Source organism: Microtus pennsylvanicus, chromosome 5, assembly GCF_037038515.1.
Source record: "Microtus pennsylvanicus isolate mMicPen1 chromosome 5, mMicPen1.hap1, whole genome shotgun sequence".
NCBI lineage: Eukaryota > Metazoa > Chordata > Mammalia > Rodentia > Cricetidae > Microtus > Microtus pennsylvanicus.
This window is the reverse complement of record NC_134583.1, coordinates 54,285,001-54,309,168: the sequence shown is the minus strand read 5'-3', so window position 1 is coordinate 54,309,168 and position 24,168 is coordinate 54,285,001. Positions and strand designations below refer to the sequence as shown.

The 24,168-nt window shown below is 49.1% G+C and overlaps 1 protein-coding gene across 2 annotated transcripts in view; it reads right to left on the bottom strand.

Annotated features, from left to right (window-relative positions):
• Nucleotides 1-24,168, bottom strand: part of Bmal1 (basic helix-loop-helix ARNT like 1) — a 101,474-nt gene that overhangs the window by 11,227 nt on the left and 66,079 nt on the right. Inside the window, exons 5-15 of one of the 2 annotated variants that reach the window (XM_075971924.1) lie at nucleotides 23,188-23,340; nucleotides 20,851-20,889; nucleotides 20,579-20,620; nucleotides 19,094-19,251; nucleotides 17,786-17,865; nucleotides 12,419-12,511; nucleotides 10,688-10,805; nucleotides 8,203-8,352; nucleotides 4,574-4,820; nucleotides 2,752-2,858; nucleotides 998-1,148 (exon numbers count right to left, since the gene is read on the bottom strand). In XM_075971924.1, the coding sequence (XP_075828039.1) occupies nucleotides 998-1,148; nucleotides 2,752-2,858; nucleotides 4,574-4,820; nucleotides 8,203-8,352; nucleotides 10,688-10,805; nucleotides 12,419-12,511; nucleotides 17,786-17,865; nucleotides 19,094-19,251; nucleotides 20,579-20,620; nucleotides 20,851-20,889; nucleotides 23,188-23,327 (1,325 nt within the window). In that variant the 5' untranslated portion in view covers nucleotides 23,328-23,340. The remainder of the gene's footprint in view (nucleotides 1-997; nucleotides 1,149-2,751; nucleotides 2,859-4,573; nucleotides 4,821-8,202; nucleotides 8,353-10,687; nucleotides 10,806-12,418; nucleotides 12,512-17,785; nucleotides 17,866-19,093; nucleotides 19,252-20,578; nucleotides 20,621-20,850; nucleotides 20,890-23,187; nucleotides 23,341-24,168) is intronic. The other variant, XM_075971925.1, reaches the window with a different exon arrangement.

Genomic DNA, 24,168 nt, shown 5'->3' with positions numbered 1-24,168 from the left:
GCCTCTGGCCTCACTGTCCACCTGGGCCTCCCTAATTTCTTCCTTTTTTTTGAGACAGGGTTTCTCTGTGTAACAGCCCTAGCTGTCCTGGAACTAGCTCTGTAGACCAGGCTGACCTTGAACTCACAGAGTTTCACCTGCCTCTGCCTCCCTCCCAAGTGCCGGGATTAAAGGTGTGCTCCACCACCGCCCAGCTGCTTCCCTGATTTCTTTGTTTAGTAGAAGTGGCTGGGCTGGAGAGATGGCTCAGAGGTTAAGAGCATTGCCTGCTCTTCCAAAGGTCCTGAGTTCAATTCCCGGCAACCACATGGTGGCTCACAACCATCTGTAATGGTGTCTGGTGCCCCCTTCTGGCCTGCAGGCATACGCACAGACAGAATATTGTATACATCATAAGTAAATATTTAAAAAAAAAAAGTGGCTGCAGTAGCCCCCCCCTACTGCTACAACACTTTTTCTCCTTCTCACTGGCAGCACACCCAGCTCCAGGCCCCCGCCTACCTCTAACCACACGGGGGTGAAGGAGGTATGGAGAAGAGCTTTGCAAGAGCAGGCTCTTCCCTCTCCGGACTTCCTTAGCAGGCAGCAGAAGCCTCAGAGTGAGTATCCATCTGCCAAGGCTTGGGCCTCTAACCCGCTAGCCATGGAGACCACCCATCCTCACTGGAAGCCAGAAAGAGCTAGAACATCTGTAAGCCTTTCCCTGACGGTAGACACCCTCCTCCGCCAGCGTGAGTGGAAACCCGTGTGTGGGGTTAGGGTTAGGGCTTCAAGGGTTGACTGTTTCCTGGAGCAAGTCTCACCGCCAGGGCTTACACGGGAGGAGGACTAGTGCCTGTTCTTGGTTCACAACCCTTCCTGACTTCCTCCTATCATGAGACACCACCAAGGGGCCATTAAAATGTGGATGCTGGCTACTGCCTGTACTCCTTGTCCCAGGTCAGGATCCAAGGCATCTCCCTTTGAAGCAAGGGTGTATCTCACAGGAGATACTCACAGAACAACTGTGTTGGTTGAGACAATGTATTCTACTTCCTTGGTCCACGGGTTCATGAAACTGAACCATCGACTTCGTAGTGTGATAAAGGAACCGTCTTTGATCTTGAACTTATAGCAATTAGTTGTGATTTTTTCTCTTGTCTGTAAAACTGAAAATGCAGAGAAGCCATGATTATTGTCATTTCCTTAAACCAGTGAGCACATTAAACAGGTCACCTGAGCCCAGATCCTAAAGCTGCTCAGTCCACATGCCATCACCCATTAGAAAGGCAAGCACACACGTGGCCAGCGCTCAGACAGGCAGCGTCCAAGGGTCTAACTCATAGCCTTCCAGGGTATTTCTCAACCTGTCACTCCTTTCGAGGGTCTAGGAAAATGAAGGCTTTCGGCGTTGCTGGCGGCAGGTCTGCGTGACCTCCAGCCATGCGCCTTCCTGTCACACAGCCGAAGAGCAGCTGTCCCTGGCCAGCTTAGGGAATCTGAGTCAACAGAGGCCACTGGCCTGCTCAGATCTCAGCCTCTGAGAGACATCGAGAGCACCTTTCGTGCCCCAAGCGTTAGAGACAACAGAGGTGGAATACGACCCCATGCCCTCTGGAGAGGAATGACCAAGGCTGCTTGAACACTCCAGCCAAGCTCAGGAGAGAGCCACACAAAGGCCAGGGGTGACAAGGCCAGCCCAGCAGGCAGGAGCGGGTGACAGGGCCACAAATGGAACAAATCTGGGAACTGGGTCAGGGCCAGGAGATGGACGGTGGCAAGTTTTGGATCTTGTGCCTGTTGAAAGTGGTTGTGTTTGAGTCTGAACACTGGAACATTAAACAGGGACGTGCTGTTATCAGGCTCGATCTATTTGACAATAAATGAGAAAACTACAGGCGATGGACCCAGGGTGCGAGGAAGCAGGAGACCCAAAAGCACAAGTGCTCAAACCAGAGTCTGGGCGGTGGGGTGGTGACAATAGAGACACTTCACATGAGTGTCTGAGGCCACTGAACGGGTTCGGGTAGAAACAGTGGAAGGAGGGACTGCGTATGTGGCCATACCACCTTTGATGGTCAGCTTTGTCACCTCGACACAGCCTAGACTCACTGGTAAGAGAGTTTCAATGAGAGGTACATTGAGCTAGCCTGTGGGCACATTTGTAAGGGAGTGTGTTAATACATTTCACTTACATTGAAGACACAGCCCACTATGGGCAGCACCATCCCCTAGGTGGGGCCCTGAGCACAGCAAGCAAGCAAGCGAGCAAGCATGAACATGTTCACTTTCTCTCTGCTCTAGACTATGAGTGTCATGTGACCAGCTGTCCTAAGTTCCTGCCACTGTGACTTCCCCATAGTAATGGAACTGTGAGCTGAAATAAGCTTTCTCTCCCCGCCAAGCTGCTTTTTATCAGGACATTTTGTCACATGACAGCACAGGTGAAGGACAATGCAGGATGGAAAGAAAATTAGATCAGTACAGGATATATGAGATCTGTACAGGCTTGGAGTGAACCCTAACCAAGAGATGTTTCCACACATAGTCATGGCCTCTGTAGAGAAAACTGTCATGCACTGGGTAGGGGCTGAGCATCTGTAGGGGACGAAGGGTTCCTGGAGCCAACAGTCTTTTCTCCTCTCCAGTGGTTTGGCCTAAAGAGTCTTGGGCTGGCTGACTCCCACACAGTAGGGGCAATCTTCTCTGGAATGGCAATTGGAATGTAGAGGCAGGGAATACTTAGGACATCAGACTCCTCCTACAGCTTACCTTGCCTGTGACATTCTGCAAGATGTCCTATGTCATCTTGATGAAAATATTCATAACATGATGTGCCTAGAAGTTCTTGTGGTAGATATGCCAAAATAGCCGTTGCCCTAAGAGAGAACAGGAGCTTTTTAAATAAGAAAAGGCCATTCCGAAGATGAACAATGACTTACGGATGAGCAGCAAATTTCTCCCCATCACAGCCTCCAGGAGAGCAAGGTCTAAGCTGGATGCAAAAAAGCTAGGTCCTTCCCAGTGGACCAACTATGTGGGTGTCCACCTCACTCAGCCTTCCGAAAACAGAGCAAAACAAAGCAAAAATGACGTAAGGGGCTTTTTTTTTTTCAGAAATAAAATTTCAAGTGGTCTTTAAATGACAAGATTACCATATTAATAATGGAAAAATAAGAGAGAAATCTAAATTCCAGGTCAGGGATGCTCCTTTTTCACTGCTTACTTGTACCAGGGCAGCTAAAACCCAGAGGCTCATGCACCTGGGACCACAATAGCCTTAAAAAGTGGATGCCTACTTTTCTGGCATCTAGTGGCTATCTCTAGTAGCGAGTTATTAGCCTGGGACTGTTCCCAAGGGAGGCAGCAGCAAATCTGGGACATCTGGTTCATGGGCTAGATCTAGCACCAATTAGCTGTGAATCCAGGAGGAGCTGATCCACCGGCTAGACCTCAAGCCCTCATCCATAAGAGGAAGAGGCTGGACAAGAACGATGCTGTCCGACAGATTTCTGCAGCAGTGCAGCAATCTATGTGCTGCTAACCACACAGGGTGGCTCGTGTGTGGGTAGGGCCCTGAGAAACAAAAGTTTTGATTTCAACTAATTACATTCAAATTCAAATCCACAGACAAGTCCACCATGGCCAACGCTACTGGAAGGCTCAGGTCTAAATAACTCTATGTCTTTTTTTTGTTTTGTCTTTTCTTTTTTTTATTTGATTGACTTTATGTCTTATATTCCATTCAACGTCATGACCCTGGAACATTTCTTAACTGTAGGTTGTATTTCTGTTTCCTTTCAAAACTAGATTTCAAAGCACTCACTTAACTGTCACTGCTATGCTATGGACCAGAGACTACTGAGAAAAAGCTGTGCACTTCCCGTGATGTCCTAATGAGCCTGGGTTCTGGGTTTTAGCAGAGACTGCTCTTGCTTCCCTCACTCTGCACAGCAATGTGCAGTCAGAGATGGGTGTTCGTTAGAGGGCAGGAGGGGCCTAGAGTTATTCATCTCAACTTTTAGAAAAGATTATTACTATTTAAGACAAGGTCTTACGTACGCCAAGGTTGCCCTAAACACTATACAGATGAGAAAGACCCAAAACTTCTCACCCTTCTGCTTCTACCACCCAAGTGCTGGGATTCAAGGCATGAACTGTACCAGCTGCATGTGGTGCTGGGAACTGAAGCCAAGGCTTCATGTGTGCTAGGCAGACCCTCTTCCGAATGAGCTATGCCCAGCAACAGTAATATTCTTTACTCTTAGAAAAGGCAGCCTATGACCCAATCTTTTCACTTTCTCAGCTTAGGGCCGAAATTCTCTACTGCAGGGGTTCTCGCCCTTCCTCACGCTGTGACCCTCCAACACACTTCCTCAGGTTGCGGTGACCCCCAACCAGAAAAGTATTTTTGTTGCTACTTCATATCTGTAATTTTGCTATTGTCGTGAATCTCAATGTAAATATCTGATATGCAAGCTATCTGATAGGCAACCCTGTGGAAGAATTAATTATTCAACCTCCAGGGTCCCAGCCCACCAGGTCAGAACCACCACTCTACCGCATTGCTGCAGGGGGAGTTGTAGGCTCTTACCTCTGGTCTACAAAAACAAATTTCCCATCTATGGCGTGCCGAGAAACGTATTCCATGGACTTGACCCTTATTTCTCCATTCACCGGCTGCGGAACCACATGTGAATGCAATCGCCCGATGGCAACAAGACAGCTGAGGTTACAGCCCTCGTTGTCTGGCTCATTGTCTTCATCCAGCCCCATCTTTGTGGGCGGCCAGCTCTTCAGATAGCCTGTGCTGTGGATGGTGCAGAAGCTTTTTCGATCTGCTGGAAAGCAAAAGCCCGTGGTGAGTGTCAGTGCTGGGCTGGCAGTAGGGCGCAGCCTCAAAAGAGGGACGAGAGAAAAGGCCTCACTCTCCAGAGGAGTCACCTGGTGGGTGGAGCAGACAGAAGTGGCCCAGCGTTGCGTGTGCTGAGCAGAGTCCATGTACCAAAGGCATCACAAAAAGCCCAGCGAGGAGGAATAGACCTCCCCAGGCGAGAGATGAGCACTGCTCAGGGCACCGAGAGTCTTTACGTGTTATGGTGAACAAAGGCTCAGATGCAGACTGCAGATTGCGTAGACGGTTCACTGGGTAAGAACACTCGCCTGGTGGGGTATCCTTACCCTAGCGTTCCTACATCAAGATGAGAGGTAGAGCCAGAAACTCACAGGCCAGTGTGCAGTGCTGTGGCCAGAAACAAAAGAGGTCCCGCCTTCAAATAAGGTGGAAAGAGAGAACCAACTCTTGAAAACTGTCCTCTGACCCCACCCACCCCCAAAAACACACCATGGAATTCTCTCTCTCTTTCCTTTTCTCTCTCTCTCTCTCTCTCTCTCTCTCTCTCTCTCTCTCTCTCTCACACACACACACACACACACACCCCAAAAATAAAAAAGTAAAAAGAGAAAGAAGTGGGGAAAGCAGGGTAGAGCCTTTGAGGCCTACAAGGACCCAAGGCCTGAGGTATTTGTTAACAGATGTGTTTAGCAGATAGGAAATGGAAGGTCTCCAGGAGGATTTAAATGCAGAAGCAGAAAAACCAAGGGCTTTTGATAGTCTAGCAAGAGTATTGAGGATGAAAGAGAGCAGAAACTGAAGTAGGAGGACTCAGAGGTGCATCGGCCAGACTCTAAAGATGGCAAGAGATGCTCAGAACCACACATGAGCAGGGTGGGTAACCGGCAATACCTCTGAGAATGGTTGGGATTTGCATGGATGTCAGACAAGAAGAAGATAGGATAAACAACTAGAAGACACAAATGGCTCCCTTATCTCAGGGTTGGGCGGCTGCTGCTGCCATTCACCAGCTTGGGGAAGAGAACACAGGTCAGACAGAAAAGAGAGAAATGTTTTTAACTGAGACACACTTACACCTACGGACTTCAAGACTGAACAGCCCGTCAGGCAGCAGAAAAATATCAGAGCTGCCTTGTAGCCAAGGAGGCCAACTTTATACAAGCATGAAAAAAACTATGAGAAAACACCAGAAAGGAAGACTGTGGGGTACTGGAAGAAGACACAGACAGTCTGTGCCTTCGGGGAGAAGGTGAAGAAACTGGGAAGAAATTCCAATCAGAGGTAGAGAGGAGTGTACACATTGGACCTTGAAGAATGCTGGCAGGGTCCTGGGAAAGTCAGCGTGGCTCAGATGTACTGAGGAGTGGCAGGGACTTCTTCTGCATCATATGTTAACTGCCAAGTTTCTTCAAGAGTAGCAGGAAGCGATGAAGGGTTTTAAATGGGGGTAGGGGATAAGATGACTCACTGCTAAAGGGCCACCCCACGGCTGTGTGTGGTGGAGCAAAAGTCACTGGTGTCTACACCAGATCTGAGAGAGTTGAGGGGAGCTGGCTGCAAGAGGTGAAACGGGCTCTTAGAAGCTGCTTTGCCTGAAAAACATGGGCCCCTCACAGCAGTAACAAGGCAGGATGGCGGCCTGGCTTCTCCGCCTTCATTTTGTATTGCCTCCTTTACTTTGGCTGAAGGCACAAAGATAAACCATTGTCTCAAACCTGCCATCACCCTGGACTTTGTTTTCGAACAAACCCAGGAGGAACAGTCCACTCCAAATGAGGGCGGTTACCCGTGAGGGCAAGACTGCACCCTGGAACAGAGGCAATGGTCTCCCAAGCCTGCCTTGTCTCTTCACATCATCATCAAGAGAGATTTGGCCCACTGTTTGGGAGCCGAGCTGAGACAGTGTTTAGTGAGACCATCCATACCCAGACCACAGCTGGAACTAGGCTTGCCCCTTGCTCCAATTCTTTCTCTATTTAACCCTAAAGCACACATCAGTTCCCCAGCTGACAGACTGGACCCCTTTGTCTGTTCTTCTCCTCAGTATGGCCACACTGCAGACATGGCTTGTCTCTCTACTGGGGACAGTGGCCTAGCCTAGCTTGTTACGGCTGCAGAAGCCTAGGTGTGTTTCCAAAATCTCTGGTTTCACAACTGGAGGAACAACTTCTGCTCTTTCAGAAGAGCAGGGCTTGGTTGTTAGCAACCACATCTGTAATTCCAGTTCTAGGGGATCCAATGTTTTTTCTGGCCTCTGTGGGTACTAGGCAGCATGTGGTACACTGATATTACATTCAAATAAACACTCCTATACATAAAATGAAAATAAATTTTTTTTTAAAAAAAATCTCTGTTAGCCAGGTGGTAGTAGCGCACACATTTAATCCCAGAACTCAGAAGGCAGAGGCAGAAGGATTTCTGTGAGCTCAAGGCCAACCTAGTCTACAAAAGCTAGTTCCAGGACAGGCTCCAAAGTTACAGAGAAATCCTGTCTTGAAAAACCAAAAAAATAGGGCTGGAGAGATGGCTCAGAGGTTAAGAGCAATGACTGCTCTTCCAGAGGTCCTGAGTTCAAGTCCCAGCAACCACATGGTGGCTCACAACCATCTATGAGATCTGGTGCCCTCTTCTGGCCTGCAGGTGTACATGCAGACAAAACACTGTATACATAATAAATAAAATCTTTTAAAAAAAGAAAAACCAAAAAAATAAATAAAAAATCCTCTGGTTAGACCTGGGCATAACTAAATCCCATAAGTAAAATCAGTAGTATTAGCAGACAGAGCAGGACGGGCCCCAGTGGTTACTCTGCAAATGTCCTTGAGGCTTCCTAGATTTAACCTACGCACACGGAGTTCAAAAGAGAAAGGAATGTCACCTGTGGGTGACATACACACACACACACACACACACACACACACACACACACACGTCAGTGTGGACAGAGGAAAGCAGTCCCGGACAGAGAGGAGGGGCAGCTAAAGGGAGCAGGGAGAGGACTCTGCAAGAAGCCAGAGCTATGAATAACATCCCATGCATGAAGCGCATGATGTCACTGGGGAAACTGGCCAGGAGGAGTCTAGAAGGGTGGGTACTCAAGAGACAGATCTGTGGCTGAATATGTTTTTTTCCAGGCCACAACAGGGTTAGACAGAAATTAAACACAGAAAGCCTATTCACAAATCAGTGCCCATGGCAACACATCAGGGCTTCATGTCCCCCCATCTCTACTCCAGCTGCCCAAGGCTCTCAGATGAGAGCAGGCCCTGGCTTCAGGCTTAGGAGCTGCTGCTCTGGCCATCCTAAAAGCCCCGAGCCCAGGCACGCCCTCCGCGAGGCCCAGGATGGGAAAGGACTGCTAGCTGTACCTTTCTTCTTTGAGCAGGTGGAGGCGAAGTCCTTATCTTCCAGCTTTACTGAAGGCCTGTTACACTTCATCCTACAGAAGAAAGAGCGGCGAGCTCCAGAGCACAATCGGGATGGCCCGGGGGTTATATCTGTCTTAACCGGAAGTCCAGCTGCAAACCAACACAAAGCGCGGTGAAATGAGGGCCAGGTTGCCTGTCAGGCGGGGCAACGTGACCTCAAACACAGCCTTTACTGCTGCACTGGTCACATTTCTCTCGGGCTTAGAGGTCAAAGGGTTCATGAAGGGTCCCGTGTAAACGTAGGGTGTTTGCGGATGGGCAGGAAGTGCAGTAGAGAGGTGGTGGGCCTGGTCTCAGGGTAAAAAGAAACACAGCAAAGTATTCCTGCCCAACAGGACCCGAGGATGAGAGGGAAATGGAGGTACACTAGGGACTGGTATCAGGGAACCTCAATAATCAGTGCCAAGTAAGTGGCAGACACCTGGTCCCCGGCCGAAGGACGGGGGGGGGGGGGGGTCCTACTCAACAGATGCACAGGATTGGAATACTGGAATGGGGGGCGGGAGCACAGGACTGCCTTTAAATTTCAGCTTGACAGGTCAGACTCCTTTGGGGGCCCAATTCACGGCCCCCATTCTAGATGTGTGCTCTGAGTCAGAGCCGCTAGTGTCACACGGCTACCGTGAGTGAAGAGCACGCAGGATTCAGAGACAGCACCGAACAATGCTAACTAATTTAAGCCGTTTGTAACAACTACATCAAGATAAGATTGTAGGTTCATTATGTGAGGCGAAATGTCATAGTTAGCTTTGCATTTATTCTTACTTACTTACACCCAAAACCAGACTTGTGGTTTTAACCACGGCACTGGGGACAGACTCCTGGGCCTTATGCACATGAGGTAAGCCTTCTACTGAGCTTTTGCTGTGTGGGGTTGGGCTGTGAATTTACTCTCTGCAGGTGGAGCAAGGTCTTAAAGATCCGGTGACTCTGACACATGTGCGTCCTTACACTACTTAGCATTGTGCAAGCTAGGACTACAGACACCACAGGGCGGGTGGGCACCACAGCCATGCCAAGCAGTAGCCACTGCCCAGGGCTCCTCTCCACACTGCCCTCCACAACACTGACTCTGTCAGCTTCTCCAGAATGCCAACCCAAGCCTGCCAGTCACTGGTCAGCTCTCCCTCCTTGTACGTTTTGCTGTACAGACAACAAACCGGCCATGAGACTCCACCCTGGTACCTGTCCACAGACTACTTCCTCTGCCCATCTCCCTTCTCCTCCTGGCACACATTAATCCATCTTTTCAAACCAACCTTAGCTGTCACAGAGCCAGTGGTATCTGCCCTCAAACCCCACGAGATTTACCCACCCCATGCTCCATGCCTGGCATTATTGCTGTGCAGGGTGCTGCCTGTGTCCCTGTCTCCTGACCATGTGGGAAGAGCCTCAAGGACAAAATGTCATTCATCTTTTTCTCCTTAGGTCAGTGATAGGTGCCAAGGCCGAGGTACAGAGGGCAAGAGGTCCCAGGGCCAATGTTTGTTTTTTATAAAGAAATGCAACTTCCTGGAAGGGTGCTTTGAGGGGAGTTCTCTGCCACAGTCTCCATCAGCCATCAACATGGAGAGCTGAGAAACGAGAAAGCCATTAGGCAAGACTGCCCTGTGCCCTGACAGATCCAACACCAGTGCCACGCTTGCCACGTGCCGGGAGCCATCTACATTCTTCGTGTAGCAAGTCAGTATCGTTAATCTTTCCAACACCCCAATGAACTCAGTCTGTTTTGCAGGTAAGGAAACAGGCACAGAGAGGGGAATAACATCCTCATGGCCACACAGCTCGTGACTGGGGGAGGCAGGATGTGTGCGTAGCCTCCCACAGGGCCACCTCCTGGGTCCTGACTTGAGAAGCAGCAGCTGTGGGGAAAAGGGGCTGGGACCAGAGAGGTCAGAGAGGTGCCAATCCTAGGCTGCCAGAAGTGCGGAGACAAGAAACAGTGACCTTTTGTTTGTTTTTGGAGACAGGGTTTCTCTGTGTAGCAGCCCTGGCTGAAACATTGGCATTTTAAGTGCTCTTTCTTAGATTTATCTTCTGAGGCTGCATGAGCACAACTCAGATGAGAGAGAGAGAGAGAGAGAGAGAGAGAGAGAGAGAGAGAGAGAGAGAGAGAGATTTGTTCAGGGGGAACAAGACAGTGTGAGTCCTTTCACCTCAGGAGCACGCTACTAGGGAGTTCTAGTTTCTGAAAAGCAAGACCAGAATCAAGTCAAGTAGTTCCTCCTTCCACTAAGTCTGCACACTGAAGCTTCTCTGCTTTATAGACTACAATGTAAACAAACCGAAGTGGATAAAAATGGCAGAGAGGTAAGACGGGAGAGGCTGGGGCCCAGGAACGGCTCTCTGCGCCTGGGCTTTGGTGCGGCAGCATGGGGGCGGCATGGGTAGTGATGAGGAAACACACAGTCTCCCTGGCACTCACTCTTTGCGTCAATAAGTCGCTCCCGGGGTGCGGTGTCTGAGGAAGACAGCTGCTCCTTGACTTTGGCAATATCTTTAGGATGCAGGTAGTCAAACAAGCTCTGGCCAATAAGGTCATTCTGTGGGAATGAAATGGGAACGGACAGGTCAGGACCAGTGAGGTACGGAGGCACAGCAGCACCGAGAGTCTGCACAGCCCCGTTCTGTGTTCTTAAGCGCAAACATCTCACGCATTCATCTGACCCTGCACACACGTCCAGCCCTTTGCCTGGACAGACACCAGGAAGAGACACCTGTCCAACACTCTGCAGGAAAAAACAGAGAGAGAGGGCTATCTCCAACTCTGACACTAAGCCCCTTCATTCTTTTTTGACAGGGTATTGTTTGTTTTGACGTAGAATTTCCCTGTGTAGCCCACCTTGCCTGGGAATCTATGTAGCCCAGGCTGTCCTTAAATTCAAGACCTTCCTATCTCAGGCACCTGAGTACTAGAGTAAGTGCCCAACCAGCCAAGGCCTAGCTTTGTGTGCCTTTGTCAACTGTATCCACTCACAGAGATGACAAGCCTCCCTTAACGAGTGCCAGGAGAAGAAAAATAAAACATCTTGGGGAAGCTAAATTTACATGAATTCTCATTTATACACATGTCATTTTGATTAAAATCTTCTGCCTACCATGCTTCCGTGCAACTACCAAGATGTAAATGAGTAAATGAATTAACAAATATTCTGAGGATATAATAGGTAAAATTATTATTCTAGCTTTCATGTGCCCTTCTTATTAATAATCCTACAGGCAATCCCAAAACACAATGTATGACAGTTAATGTTAACAGGACCTAGAAGACCCTGAGATATGGGCATCTGAGCATGCTTGCTGGGGTGATCTTGATTGTTAATTGATGTGGGACAACCCACCCACTTCTCCAGGCCCATTTCCTATCTGAGATTCTGGACTGCATACATGGAGGAAGGGAGGCGGGGCTTGCATGCATCCATTGCTTGCTGCTTCTTGACTGTGGATGTGATGTGACTGGCTGCCTCAACCTCCTGACACTGACTTCCCTGGGGTTGGCTGTGACCTTGAACTATGATCTGGAACAAACCCTTTCTCCCAGTGTTGTCTTTTGTCACGTGCTGTGTTTATCACATTAACAAGACAAGAAACTAAGACCACCTGGGTCATTATTATTAACCCGTGGAGGACGCCAGGGCTTAACAGAGCTTCCCAGCATTGTGGGGTAAGTTCCCAAGGTTCTTATTCTTGGGCATGGAGTTACTTGTCTGCCTTTCTCTCCCTTGTCTGACAGCTTCACTCTGCACTCCTAGCCCACAGATGTGGGATCTTCACTTTGTACCAATAAGAAAACTTAAGTTGTTGGCTGGGTTGTAGTCACATATTCCAGTTGGGGGAAATATAGGACCCATTAAAATTCTTCCTAAGTGTAAATTCGCCTCTCCATTAAGAAGTTAAGATTTTCGGCTGGGCAGTGGTGGCGCGCGCCTTTAATCCCAGGCAGAGGCAGATGGATCTCTGTGAGTTCAAGGCCAGCCTGGTCTACAAGAGATAGATCCAGGACAGCCCCCCCCCCCAAAAAAAGAAAAAGAAGTAGTTAAGATTTTTGAAGAAGGGCATCACATGTGGCCCATGTACTTCGATTCTTCTGAAAAACTTGGGTGCTATCTCTAACGACCATAAAGCTGGCAGCTGCTAGCAGGGGCTCAAACGTTACCTGGCTATAATTGAGGATCTTGAAGACAGACTCGGAGACAAAGAGGATCTTCCCTCGGTCACATCCTACGACAAACAAAAATCCATCTGCTGCCTAATCAGGAGAAATGGATAATCAATTTATCACAGGTCAGGACACACGATCTGAAAGCAAATCAGGGATTCATTTTCTACGGCTCCAACGCACAGGGCCACACACTGACACCTTCGCTGACGTTAGAGGAAGAGGATGCTTACAGACAATACTGTGTGACTGCATTAAGATTCCCTCCCAGGAGGCTATGTATTCCGTGTCATCTAACAATCAGAGGGAACAGGCCAATTAAAGAAAGTCCTGTTTCAGAACGAATTTAGCTTAAACTTAATCTTCTGACTGTATGCAGGAGGGGAGAATTAGGCTTCACCGCTCTAATACAGTCCCTCTGCCCTGGCTATCTTCCTGGAGCCACCCAGGAAGAAGAGTCTTAAGGAGGAATGATCTAGACCAGATGACCTGTGGGCATTTCTGTCCCTTGGAAGCAGCACCATTCCCTGGGTAGTTAGGGGGCCTCTACACTGAAAGAGAGGAGAGGATCTGAGCACAAGCAAGCAGGCCATGGCTCACGCATTTATTCTCTTTGTTTCTGACTACAGCTTGCAAGGATCTATGTAGTACTTTCTCGCTGCTCTTGTCTGTGGGTGCGGTGTCTAAAGTGCCTGCCCTGATTTCCCTGTAATAACGGATCAGGAGAATTGGAAGTATGAGCCAAACAAGCCCTTTCTTCCGCACTTGCTTTTTGTCAGGATATTTTTATCGCAGAGGTGGAAACGAAACTGAACAACTGCCATGGAGAACGTAGACCCTGAGACTGCAAGGACCCTTTAAGATCAGAATTCCATCTTGAGGATCTCAGCTGCCATCTGATCTGAACTTGAACACCCTCCTTCACAGGGAGTGCTCTAGACCTTCAAACTTCACATCTACAGTGGGGTAACTGGGTTTTTGCTGATGGCCTGGCAGGAAGGTGGGTCACTTGTGTTCCTTCAGACACCTTCCCACTCCCTGCGCGTGTGCCCAACACACAGCGCAGTTCAAACGTACACAGGTTCAGGAACTACTGCCTTCAACCATTTACTTCTCCACCCAAGGCTGAGCGATCTGTGTTGTAAGAAAAAGCAGCAGCGGTGATGAGATGTTTGCCTGGCAGCCATGAGGGCCCGGGTTCAAGCCCCACTTCTGCAAAAGCAGAACAAAATAAAACAAAACTTCCAGCATGAGATCCTTCCTCTCCTTCAGCTTAAGTACAGGTGGAATCTGGGGTGCCAACCAAGACCAGGATGGAAATGACATCCGGTGGGGAGACTGAAGCAGGCAGGGCCAGAGCAACAGCGAGGGGTCAGGTGGTGTTAGCTGCATGTGCCTGAGTCCTCCTGACAACCTTCCATGGATGACCACTCCGCTTGCTGGAGTCTTCTGGGCTCCCCTCACGCACTTTCTCTTGAGACTCTGCTGCCCTGCGTTCTGAGAGATCCTGAAAGCCAGGTGTGGTGGCTCAGGTCTGGAAGCCCAGGACCCAGGAGACTGAGGCAAGGGGACTGCAAGAATTTGAGGTCAGCCTGGGCTACACAGTGAGCTCCAGGCCAACCTGGGCTAGAATAAGGTCTAGTAAAGGCGCATAGGAAAGATGGCTTGCAGTGGTCACAAGGGGACCTGCTAATTGCCACCACATGAGTAAGTCATAAGTCTTTGACAAATTCTAAAAGAAGAAAAGAGAAAAAAAGTCTGTTGTTCTCACAAAGAAGGGCTTTAGAATACAGAATATAGTTTAGTTCAAAGAACTAGGGCATGAATTCAAGTGTCAGAGAGTAAAAGGCCAGCACAGTCAACTGTCCTCGGACGTAAAGACCAGCACAGTCAACTGTCCTCGGACGTCAAGGGCCAGCACAGTCAACTGTCCTCGGACGTAAAGACCAGCACAGTCAACTGTCCTCGGACGTAAAGGACCAGCACAGTCAACTGTCCTCGGACATAAAGACCAGTACAGTCAACTGTCCTCGGACGTAAAGGACCAGCACAGTCAACTGTCCTCGGATGTAAAGACCAGCACAGTCAACTGTCCTCGGACGTAAAGGACCAGCACAGTCAACTGTCCTCGGACGTAAAGACCAGCACAGTCAACTGTCCTCGGACGTAAAGACCAGCACAGTCAACTGTCCTCGGACGTAAAGACCAGCACAGTCAACTGTCCTCGGATGTAAAGACCAGCACAGTCAACTGTCCTCGGACGTAAAGACCAGCACAGTCAACTGTCCTCGGACGTAAAGACCAGCACAGTCAACTGTCCTCGGGATGTAAAGGCCAGCACAGTCAACTGTCCTCGGACGTAAAGACCAGCACAGTCAACTGTCCTCGGACGTCAAGGGCCAGCACAGTCAACTGTCCTCGGACGTCAAGGGCCAGCACAGTCAACTGTCCTCGGACGTCAAGGGCCACCACAGTCAACTGTCCTTGGATGTAAAGACCAGCACAGTCAACTGTCCTCGGATGTAAAGACCAGCACAGTCAACTGTCCTCTGGATGTAAAGGCCAGCACAGTCAACTGTCCTCGGGATGTAAAGACCAGCACAGTCAACTGTCCTCGGATGTAAAGACCAGCACAGTCAACTGTCCTCAGACGTCAAGGGCCAGCACAGGCACAGGCAACAGCAACTGTCCTTGGATGTAATAGCTAGAGCAGGCAGCTGCCTAGGGTGTAAAAGTAAGAACAAGGGGGCAGGGGGACAGGATCACTTAGTTTGAGACCCTGTCAAGCCACCAGCCATGGGGAGCTCAGGTCCCTAAGCTGGGCCAGGGTGAAGAATGACAGTGAGAAGGAAGAAATTTTCCTGGCACCATCTGCTGGAAGCCTCTTTATGTCAAACAATTGGATATTAATAACTTCCTCATTTGCCTTACAGACAGTCCTATCTCACAGGAGGAGTGTTCTCGGGGGTTTTGCTGAGGTGGGGATGCTAGAAGGAAAGTGACTGACAACCTGGTGGGAACACTGGGCAAGCCCAAGACCTGAGCCATGGAGGGCAGGCAGAGGGCAGAATCAGCGTGGATTCAGTCAGTACTGCAGGCTCCAAACGACACTGCGCTATGTAAGTCAGACAGCCAAGCAAAGACGCTGGGCGTGGGGTCAGCTGAGAGCAGAGCTTTGGGGGTCAGTCAGTGCCAAGGGCCAGGAGGACAGCCAGGGCTGGTTCCTTCTCAGAAGGGACGGCAGCTCGTGAGCAAGTGACTGAGTAGTCCGTCTAGGTTCAAAACGCAGGGAAGCAGAGTATCTGGATGTTGTAAGCTGGTCAGACTGACTGACCCTCACTCTGTATTAGAGATTCTGAAAGCCAGGCTCAGGGCTGGAATCTCAGCACCCAAGTGACCGAGGTAAGGGGACTGCAAAATTTTGAGGTCAGCTTGGGCTGCGGAGTGAGTTTTAGGCCAGCCTGGGCTAGAAGAAGGTCCTTAGTAAAGGCGCATAGGAAAGATGGCTTGCACTGCTCACAAAAGGAATAAGGACTAGCTGCTAATTATGACACCGTTGTATAAATCAGTGCAGACAGCCATCAAAAAATGCATAGAATGGATAAAGGGGGGGGAAGTGTGTGTGCGTGCGTGTGTGCGTACACGCGTGTGTAATGGAATCATTTATTCGGCTGTAAAGAAAAAAATATGACCATAGATGGGATCGGAGATCATGTTAAGCCAGACTCAGAAAGACAAATATCACATTTTCTCTCATACGTGGAATGCAGATTTAAAATGCACACTTATGTGTATGTGTATATATGCCATGAAAGTAAAATGAGAAAGGACCTAGTGAGAAATGGGGAATAAAGATCCTATTACTCTGCCCACTAAAAAATGACATAACTTTGTGAGTGGAACCTGCCTTCTATGGATGCAAATTCTTAGCAAGTGGACCCCTAGAAATAGTAAGGGACTGGACATCAGTTCACAGCCACCAACATGCCAGAGAAGCAGGACAAGTTAACAGAGAAGACTACCGACTACTCAGACCTGGCGCAGCCCCTGCTGTATGGAGCAAATCAGCCAGTGTGTTCACTTAGCCAACTGTTTGAGCAGAGAGAGAGAGAGAGAGAGAGAGAGAGGCTCCTGCAAACCAACAGCTACGACGGCACCCACACAGCCACTTGGGCCCAGTCACATGGGAAACAGAACCTATCTATCTGTCCATCAGGTCTGTTCACTACGGCTGAAACCTTCTGACTGCATGCAGCTCATCCTGAGCCCACAGGCCAGCACAACGCACCTGAGACCAAGCTGAGCAGAAACGAGGTGGGAGCTATCCTGGGCTTTGCACGCTTCTGCTGAGAGACCTGGCCACGATACTGTGGGGGTGGCAGGCATGGTGAGCCCTCGTATGGGGGTACGGGTGGGTCCTCTACCTCTCGGTTGTTTACACTTTTCTGTTCTTTCTGTTTACACTGTGCCAAAGGGCATGCTGCTGACCGCAGGTTTGTCCTCTTTTGGTTTCTTAGTTCCTCTCCCTCTGCCCAGCAGCATGGCTGGAGCCTGGCACAGGCCTCCTTTCTGGAAGCCGGAAATTCCTAAGATGCCAGCTTGGCCGTCCCTCTGCAGAGATATGCAAGGCAAAGAGCACGAAGGCCAAGCAAGTGAAAGCAAGCCCCTTTCATGCCTCCTCTCTGGCGATTTCAATGTCTGGATGGGTTCAGGTGTACAGACAGATTCAGACAGAGCTTTTGAGTCAGTGGTTGGGTTAGAAGAGAAGGTCTCACCCATAGCCAGAATCAACACTCTCTAAATGTGCATGAAGAAATCTGATTCTTAACTCACCCCTTCTTTCTCTGTATTTTTAGATTTATTTTATTTTATATGTATGAGTATTTTGCCTGCATGTATATATGTGTACCACATAGCATATATGTGTGTGTGTGTGTGTGTGTGTGTGTGTGTGTGTGTGTGTGTGTGTGTGTTTCTGGGGCATTGGATCCCCTGGAGTTACAGATGGTTGGTTGTAAGCTACCATGTGGGGTGCTGGGAATCAAACCTGGGTCCTCTGTGAGAGCCACTAAGCCATTGATTTAGATCCTCACTCCCATTTTTAACAAAATCCTTCTCTGGCTTAAAAATCACACTACCGTAGACGCTCCCCTCTTTGCCTAAGTGATAGGAGAGGTAGGTGCAGAACTGGTTTCGTGGAAGGAATGCAAAATGTGTCCAGAAACAAAGATAAAGTGGGGAAGCAAGAGAGGAAGCGGGCCCAGGGAATTCCGTAGGAAGATGCAGTCTCCCGCGCGCTGGACTTACTCTGGAACTCATTAAGAAACCAATGCTGCGAAAGGGGTTCCCGCAACTGCCACATACCCTGAGAATTAGGTGTTTCAGTTCGTCATCGGATAGAAATGTTGGCTTGTAGTTTGCTTCTGTGTATGGGTTGGTGGCACCTTAAGGGAGAAAAGGAAAGAGTGGGCAGACGTTTCTATTTAGATAGCATCACACTCCCCTGCCTGCAACCTGGGCTGAACCAACCCCTGGTTCTTTTGCCAAAACATGGTGGGTCCTGCTTGAGACAGAATCCTGTCATCCCAAGAAGAATCTCATTGAAAAGAGAACGCTGCTGCTCCCAGGGTATAAGTATACTTTCCTAATTATGGGGGGGGAGGGTTGGCGGGGAGGAACCAGGCCCAGGCCCTGGGTCCACTTGGGCAAGTTAATAAGCTTGGCAGCCTGGGGAGCATGTTACTCTCATCCACACAGTTCAGTCCCGGGACTGAGGGGACCAGACTTCTGTCTAAAAGGCTCTTGATCTGTTATTCTCGAGAGCAATAGCTTAGCAAGGTCACTAATGACTGGGGCGTGCAGAGTCGTAAAGCAAGAGGCCCAGTGAAGGACGAGACTAAGTCGATATTTTTTTAAAATAATGATCAAAAGTCAGAACAAAAGCAACTTCCTATTTCTGGTGGTCTTATACAGATAGAAAGGCATGCCTCTCTTACTAGGTAGGTCACACGGGGTCGAGCACCCTTTCCAAGTTTGTCCTGAAGCCCAGGGCTATCTGGAAAATTCCAGGAACAGCATTCACCAAAACGGGTGCTGTATTTCAGATTCCTCCCGCAGTTTTGGTGAAGTTGGTTCCACTTTCCTGCCTGTTTTCTCACCCTCCCCACACTCGGCAAAGAAGGGAAATACTGCCTCCCTCACAAAAAGTCAATCTAGTTCAGGAAAATTCCAAGAAGATAAAAGTATCGTCTATGTTCATTTCTGATAATAAGACTCTCTACCCGTGACTCCCTCATCAGAGTCCTAGGCTCTTTCCTGCCTCCCTGTGTGCTCCTCGGTTTCTGATTTTGATCACTGTAAGGGATGCAGGCACAGGCAAAGGGGAACCCCAGAGGTGCCCACTCTGGTAGGCAGGAAGCCAAGTACAGGTACAGAGGCATTTAAGCTCACAGGTTTATATGATCTAGGGAGATATGACTGCAAACTACCCCTCAGTACCCGCATCTGCTCGCTAACCACTTGACTTGGCCCCTGATCTGTGGCTGAGACACATAGGCACATCGCTTAGGTACACACACAGAAAGAGATCGCCATTTGTGCCAGGGACAGTGTAGGCAAGGGTGGTCACGTTTGCGGTCAAGGGCATAACGGTGATGAAGCCCGAGCTCTCACCTCTCAGTGTTTTCATGTGTTGAACAGCCATCCTTAGCACGGTGAGCTTATCTAGCTTCCTGGACATCGCATTGCATGTTGGTACCAAAGAAGCCAATTCGTCAATGAAACTGTTCATTTTGTCCCGACGCCTCTTTTCGATCTGACTGTGGGCCTCCCTGAACACGGAAGGAGAATGATTTCAGCTGAGATGTGCCAGCATCGAGGCAACACTGACAAAAATAAGTGAGTTCTGACTGCTCCCAAGATTCTCTGACATGGGAAATTCAGACTGTAGAATGTTTCAAATTAGACTTTTATACTGAAAATCGCCCCCAAACGGTCTCACTGACAACTCAGAATTAGAAAACTGATTTGTTTTTTCGTTTATTTGTTTTTGGTGTTTCCCCATCTTTTAAGAAAAAAAATTATGACAGTTGTGCATCCACAAGAAACTGAATTGTTAATTTTTTTTCTCAGTTATTCTTTTCTTCAGATTCTGTAAGACTAGGTTGTTGGGATGGGGACAGGAGGAGGAAGAAAGGAAGTAGAGTTTCCACACAGCAAGCCTCCAAAGCAGCCACGGAACACCCAAATCCCACAGCACACGCCTCTGCAGCCCGTGAGCAGCCTACTGTGTGGCCTGCTGAGGCCGTCATGTCCATCTGGTGGAGGTAAGCAGTACTAACACATTCTTGGATCAACCAGGACCCACCTAGATATAACAGATTTTCGGCCTGTCCCCAGGCTTCCTTTGAGGGATGCCGCATCGTGCTCTACCCCTGAACTGGCTGCCTGTCTAGATAGAAGAACACTTCCCTACAAGATGTGACCAGCTGTTTTCTAACCATCCTCCCACGGGGGAGCATCACCAATAGAGAAGTAGATACTGAAACACAGAGCCACCTACATAGGCTAGTCTGCAACCGAGAAGCCAGAGTGTCAGGCTAGCCAGTCTGCAGCTTGCCATGACACAACTTTAACCATCCCTAGTTAGTGACGGCAGAGAGGCATGAAGACCCAACAGAAGGCCATCAGCAAGTGTAACTGAGACAAGAAGGACCAAGATCTCTGAGGAGCGCAGGTGCCTAAGATCTGGCCTTCAGAGACTACTTCCAGCACAAGAAAGGTCTTTATCAGAGGTGAGACCCAGCCCAGGAATGGAATCTCAGCCATTTTCTCCATTTTCTGGAGGGCCAGTGAGTGAGAAGAGCTCAGCTGTGAAGACAGGAGAGATCTTCAGCCTGGAATGATTTTCTGCTACCTCCAAAGTTTCCTCCGGGTTAAATGTGCATAGATAACAACATGCGAAGGCCAGCCTAATATAGGGGGAGTCAAGGGCAGAAGCTTAAACAAGTTAAAACACACTGCCACCTCCTCATTTCCTGAGGTGACAGTGCCCGAGATGACTCTACCAAATGGAATAAACGCAGCGAGCATCCTCAACTGCTCTCTAAGCGCCTGAAAGTAGACTGTTTTGTAGAGAAAACCAGAGATTGAACTTACCTTGCATTCTTGATCCTTCCTTGGTGTTCTGCATATTCTAACCTAGAGAGGAGGGCAGAAGATAAAATTTAGTCCCTGGGTATGAGTGGGAGAATTATACATCCTCTGTTTTCTCCCCGCCAGACCCGACACCTCTCTACAGACGCACAGCGATTCTCGGTGATTAGCATGCTAGAGACTGGGGATTGGGAGGCAGCCTTGAGCTCACATTCACTGTGCAAAGAGAATGAATGGCCACAAGATAGCTGAAGTTCAAGTCTAGATTATGATACCTTCCATGAGGGTCATCTTTGTCTGTGTCCATACTTTCTCTGCAAAAACAAAAGCAGATAATCACATGTTAATACAGATATAGAGGATAGTTTCTTATCATATAGAAGGCTCTCGTTTATTCAGAAAGCTCAAATAACCAAGGTATAGAAGTGGATGTATAATAATAACATGGAAAAACACAAGTGTACCTTATTATAAAGCTTAGACAGGCATTCCACATTACCAAACAAAAGTGTGCATATGGCCAATAAACTAGTTCATCATATGACTGAAAATTGGGAATTGACAGTGTTTATGGAGACTTTTAGTTAACCAGAGTGGCCAGACATCTGTGCCACCTCATTCTTTGGTTGTTCTGGATAGGTGATAAATAAAGTTTACTCTGTCTCAAAACATCAAACCCCAAAGACACTAGTGCACGTATCTATTTGTTGGGTGGCAAATGAAGGGAGGAGGGGCTAATGAAAGCCCTGACCAACAGCGAAGGGAGAGCAGAGCCCCAGGCAACATCTCAAAAGCATTGTCACCACAGGTTGCTCCTAGGCCAAGAGGGCAGCCCCACACTCAAGAATCGAGATGAAGGGCTGGAGAGATGGCTCAGAGGTTAAGAGCATTGCCTGCTCTTCCAAAGGTCCTGAGTTCAATTCCCAGCAACCACATGGTGGCTCACAACCATCTGTAATGGGGTCTGGTGCCCTCTTCTGGCCTGCAGGCATACACACAGACAGAACATTGTATACATAATAAATACATAAACAAATATTTAAAAAAAAAAAAAAAAAAAAAAAAAAAGAATCGAGATGAAGAGGAGTATGGAGAGCCACAGAGGATCCTGGGGTCACAGTAGGGCCTGCCTCCCTTTCACAGACCCCAGAGATCCGTGTTTGGTGGCATTTAGCGGTTCAGTAAACAAAGACCAAAATCCCCAAAAGAAGAGTTCATCTCTTCTTAGGGGCAGCTCACTTCTCTGTCCAACTCAAACACTCATCAGGAAGGTACTGACTGCCTTCTCTCCTGTCTCCCATGTCTCCCAAGGGAAGGACTGTGGCCCTTCACACAATGCAAACTATTTTCTGGAATGCTGGATCACATCAAGGGCATCCTAACACAGCGGCTCCCGATTAGGTGCCCTGGGTATTTCATAGGCAGCTTCTCCAGTTAGTCCTGGGGTTCAGAGGAAGCCATGCAGGTCACCAGGCAAAGGTCTCCCTTTGCACTGGAATTGTGTCTACCGCTGTGACTAAACTCACACCCAGGCAAGAGGAAGCCAATGGCCTTAACATAGGAAAACTACAGGGGGTAGAACATGAGTTCTAGAAGGTAATTTGCAAAAATTTGCAAACATGGGGTCCCACAGAGGAAGCTTGAAGGTTACTGGGTGAAGATGAGGCTGAAAATCACAGGTCCAACAGAAATCTTAGAACACATTAGTTGCTCCATTGGCATTTGCCCGAGACAAAGCTTCGCAGAAATGCCGTGGTCTGTGTTGGGGAGCGAGCACTATTGGCAGGAACCCCACAATCTTCACACCCACTTTCCCTCCCCTGGGCTGTGACTCTCAGTGGCCTGGGATGACTTACACATTAATCACAGCATCTCCTAGGGGCACCTGAGCTCCAGCTGCTGTGTTCCCTAAATCGGACCTGTGGACTTCTGCAGAAAGGACGTCTTCTGGGGGAGCTACCTCCTCAGAGATTCTTCACTCAATATAACAAAAGAAAATCCTTCAAGGGACTCCACATAGCTGCCTCAGTGACATGAAGCCTGCCTCTGACCGGTCTACCCTGCCTCCCTCCCTAGTGGGCTACAGGGGCAGGAGAGTGGGGGTGAGCAGGAAAATGTACTTTCTCAGAGAACCAGAGCTACTACTGAACGCTGCAGGTGCGTGCTAACTGATACAGAGTCAGTCAGTACCCCGCGGCTGTCGACGTGCTGACTCCCACTCCTCCACGCCATACACACGAGTTAAGCAGTTGAAACTGTCTTCAAAGAGGCTGCATGGGCGCTCTCCCCAACATCACTTCCCCAGATTGAGTTCTACTCAAAGGAGCGAGCAAAGGAAGGGGGTAGGGGATGTGGGGTGGGGGCACGACTTGGCTTTAAGGCTGTTCTTTCCCCTGTGACATGAGCGATCTGAGGGCAGGAGGTGACATGACCACATCAGCAGTGCTGCTGGCCTTCTCTGCTTGACACTGAGGAACCGATGAAGCCCAAATCAGATGTGAAGCACTCGGAAGGGCCCTTAGCTTCCCACACCTTCCTCTGGGGACAACGGCAGCTGTGGCGGTGCTCTATGCCCAGGCCCTGCCCCGAGCTGACCGTCCCAAGGGCCTTACTGGTAGTCGGTGGAGCTACCCTTCCTCTTGCGGTTGCAGTCCACGCCGCTGGTGCCCAGGGAAGTGGAGAGCAGGTCGGTGGGGCCTGGGGACATGAAGTCGCTGATTGTTGAAGAGATGTCCATTCTCTGGTCCGCCATTGGAAGGGAGGCACTGAAACGATCGCAGGAGAACACTTACTTCTCGGGGAACATCTCATGTTTAAAGATTTGTTTGATCTTTACTTCTGTGTATGTGTGTGGGTATGTGGTACCTGTGGAAGCACGAGGCATCCAGTCTCCCCAGAGCAGTTGCGTGCTGCCTGATGAGGGTGCTGGGAACTGAACCTGGCCCTCTGAAAGGGCAGCATGAGTCACCACCAGCTCTGGGAGAGCTCTTTCAGTATGTTCTTCTGTGGGGTGCAGGGCCTGGACGGCACTGAGGACACAGGTCTGGCTTACTGCAATAGCAGCACTCACCCCGCAGCCCGGGAGAGGCACACGGGGCGGTGTGGGGAAAGCCTCGTGCTTATTTTGAGAGTTTTAATTTGTAATTTATGAAGACACTGTGTCTTTGTAAAAGTATCTGTGTGCCCAGAGAGGTTTAGTGGCTTCTTCTAGGACCTACATTGGAGGAAGGAGACTGAGGCCGGGGAGGTGACCCGATAGCCCACATATACTCAGACGTAGACAATGTCATTTCCTCCCAATTAATAAACAGATGATCAGTGAAATAAACATGAAACACAAGTTGATTTTTGTGCTTGTTATAGTTTTTGTAAAAAAAAAAAATATGTGGAGAAGCATTAACTATAAGGGGCACACACACTGCTCTTGGAAGGTAACAGCAGGAGAGCCATGAGTTCAAGACTAGCCTGGGCAGCATTAGTGGGGCCCAGTCTTCATGGCAATTCTTCTCCAAAAGAAAGCCTAAATCCTCCTGCAGAGTTAAGAAAATACAGTCCCCCTCTCTCTATCCCCACCCTGCCCCTCCCCCCTCCAC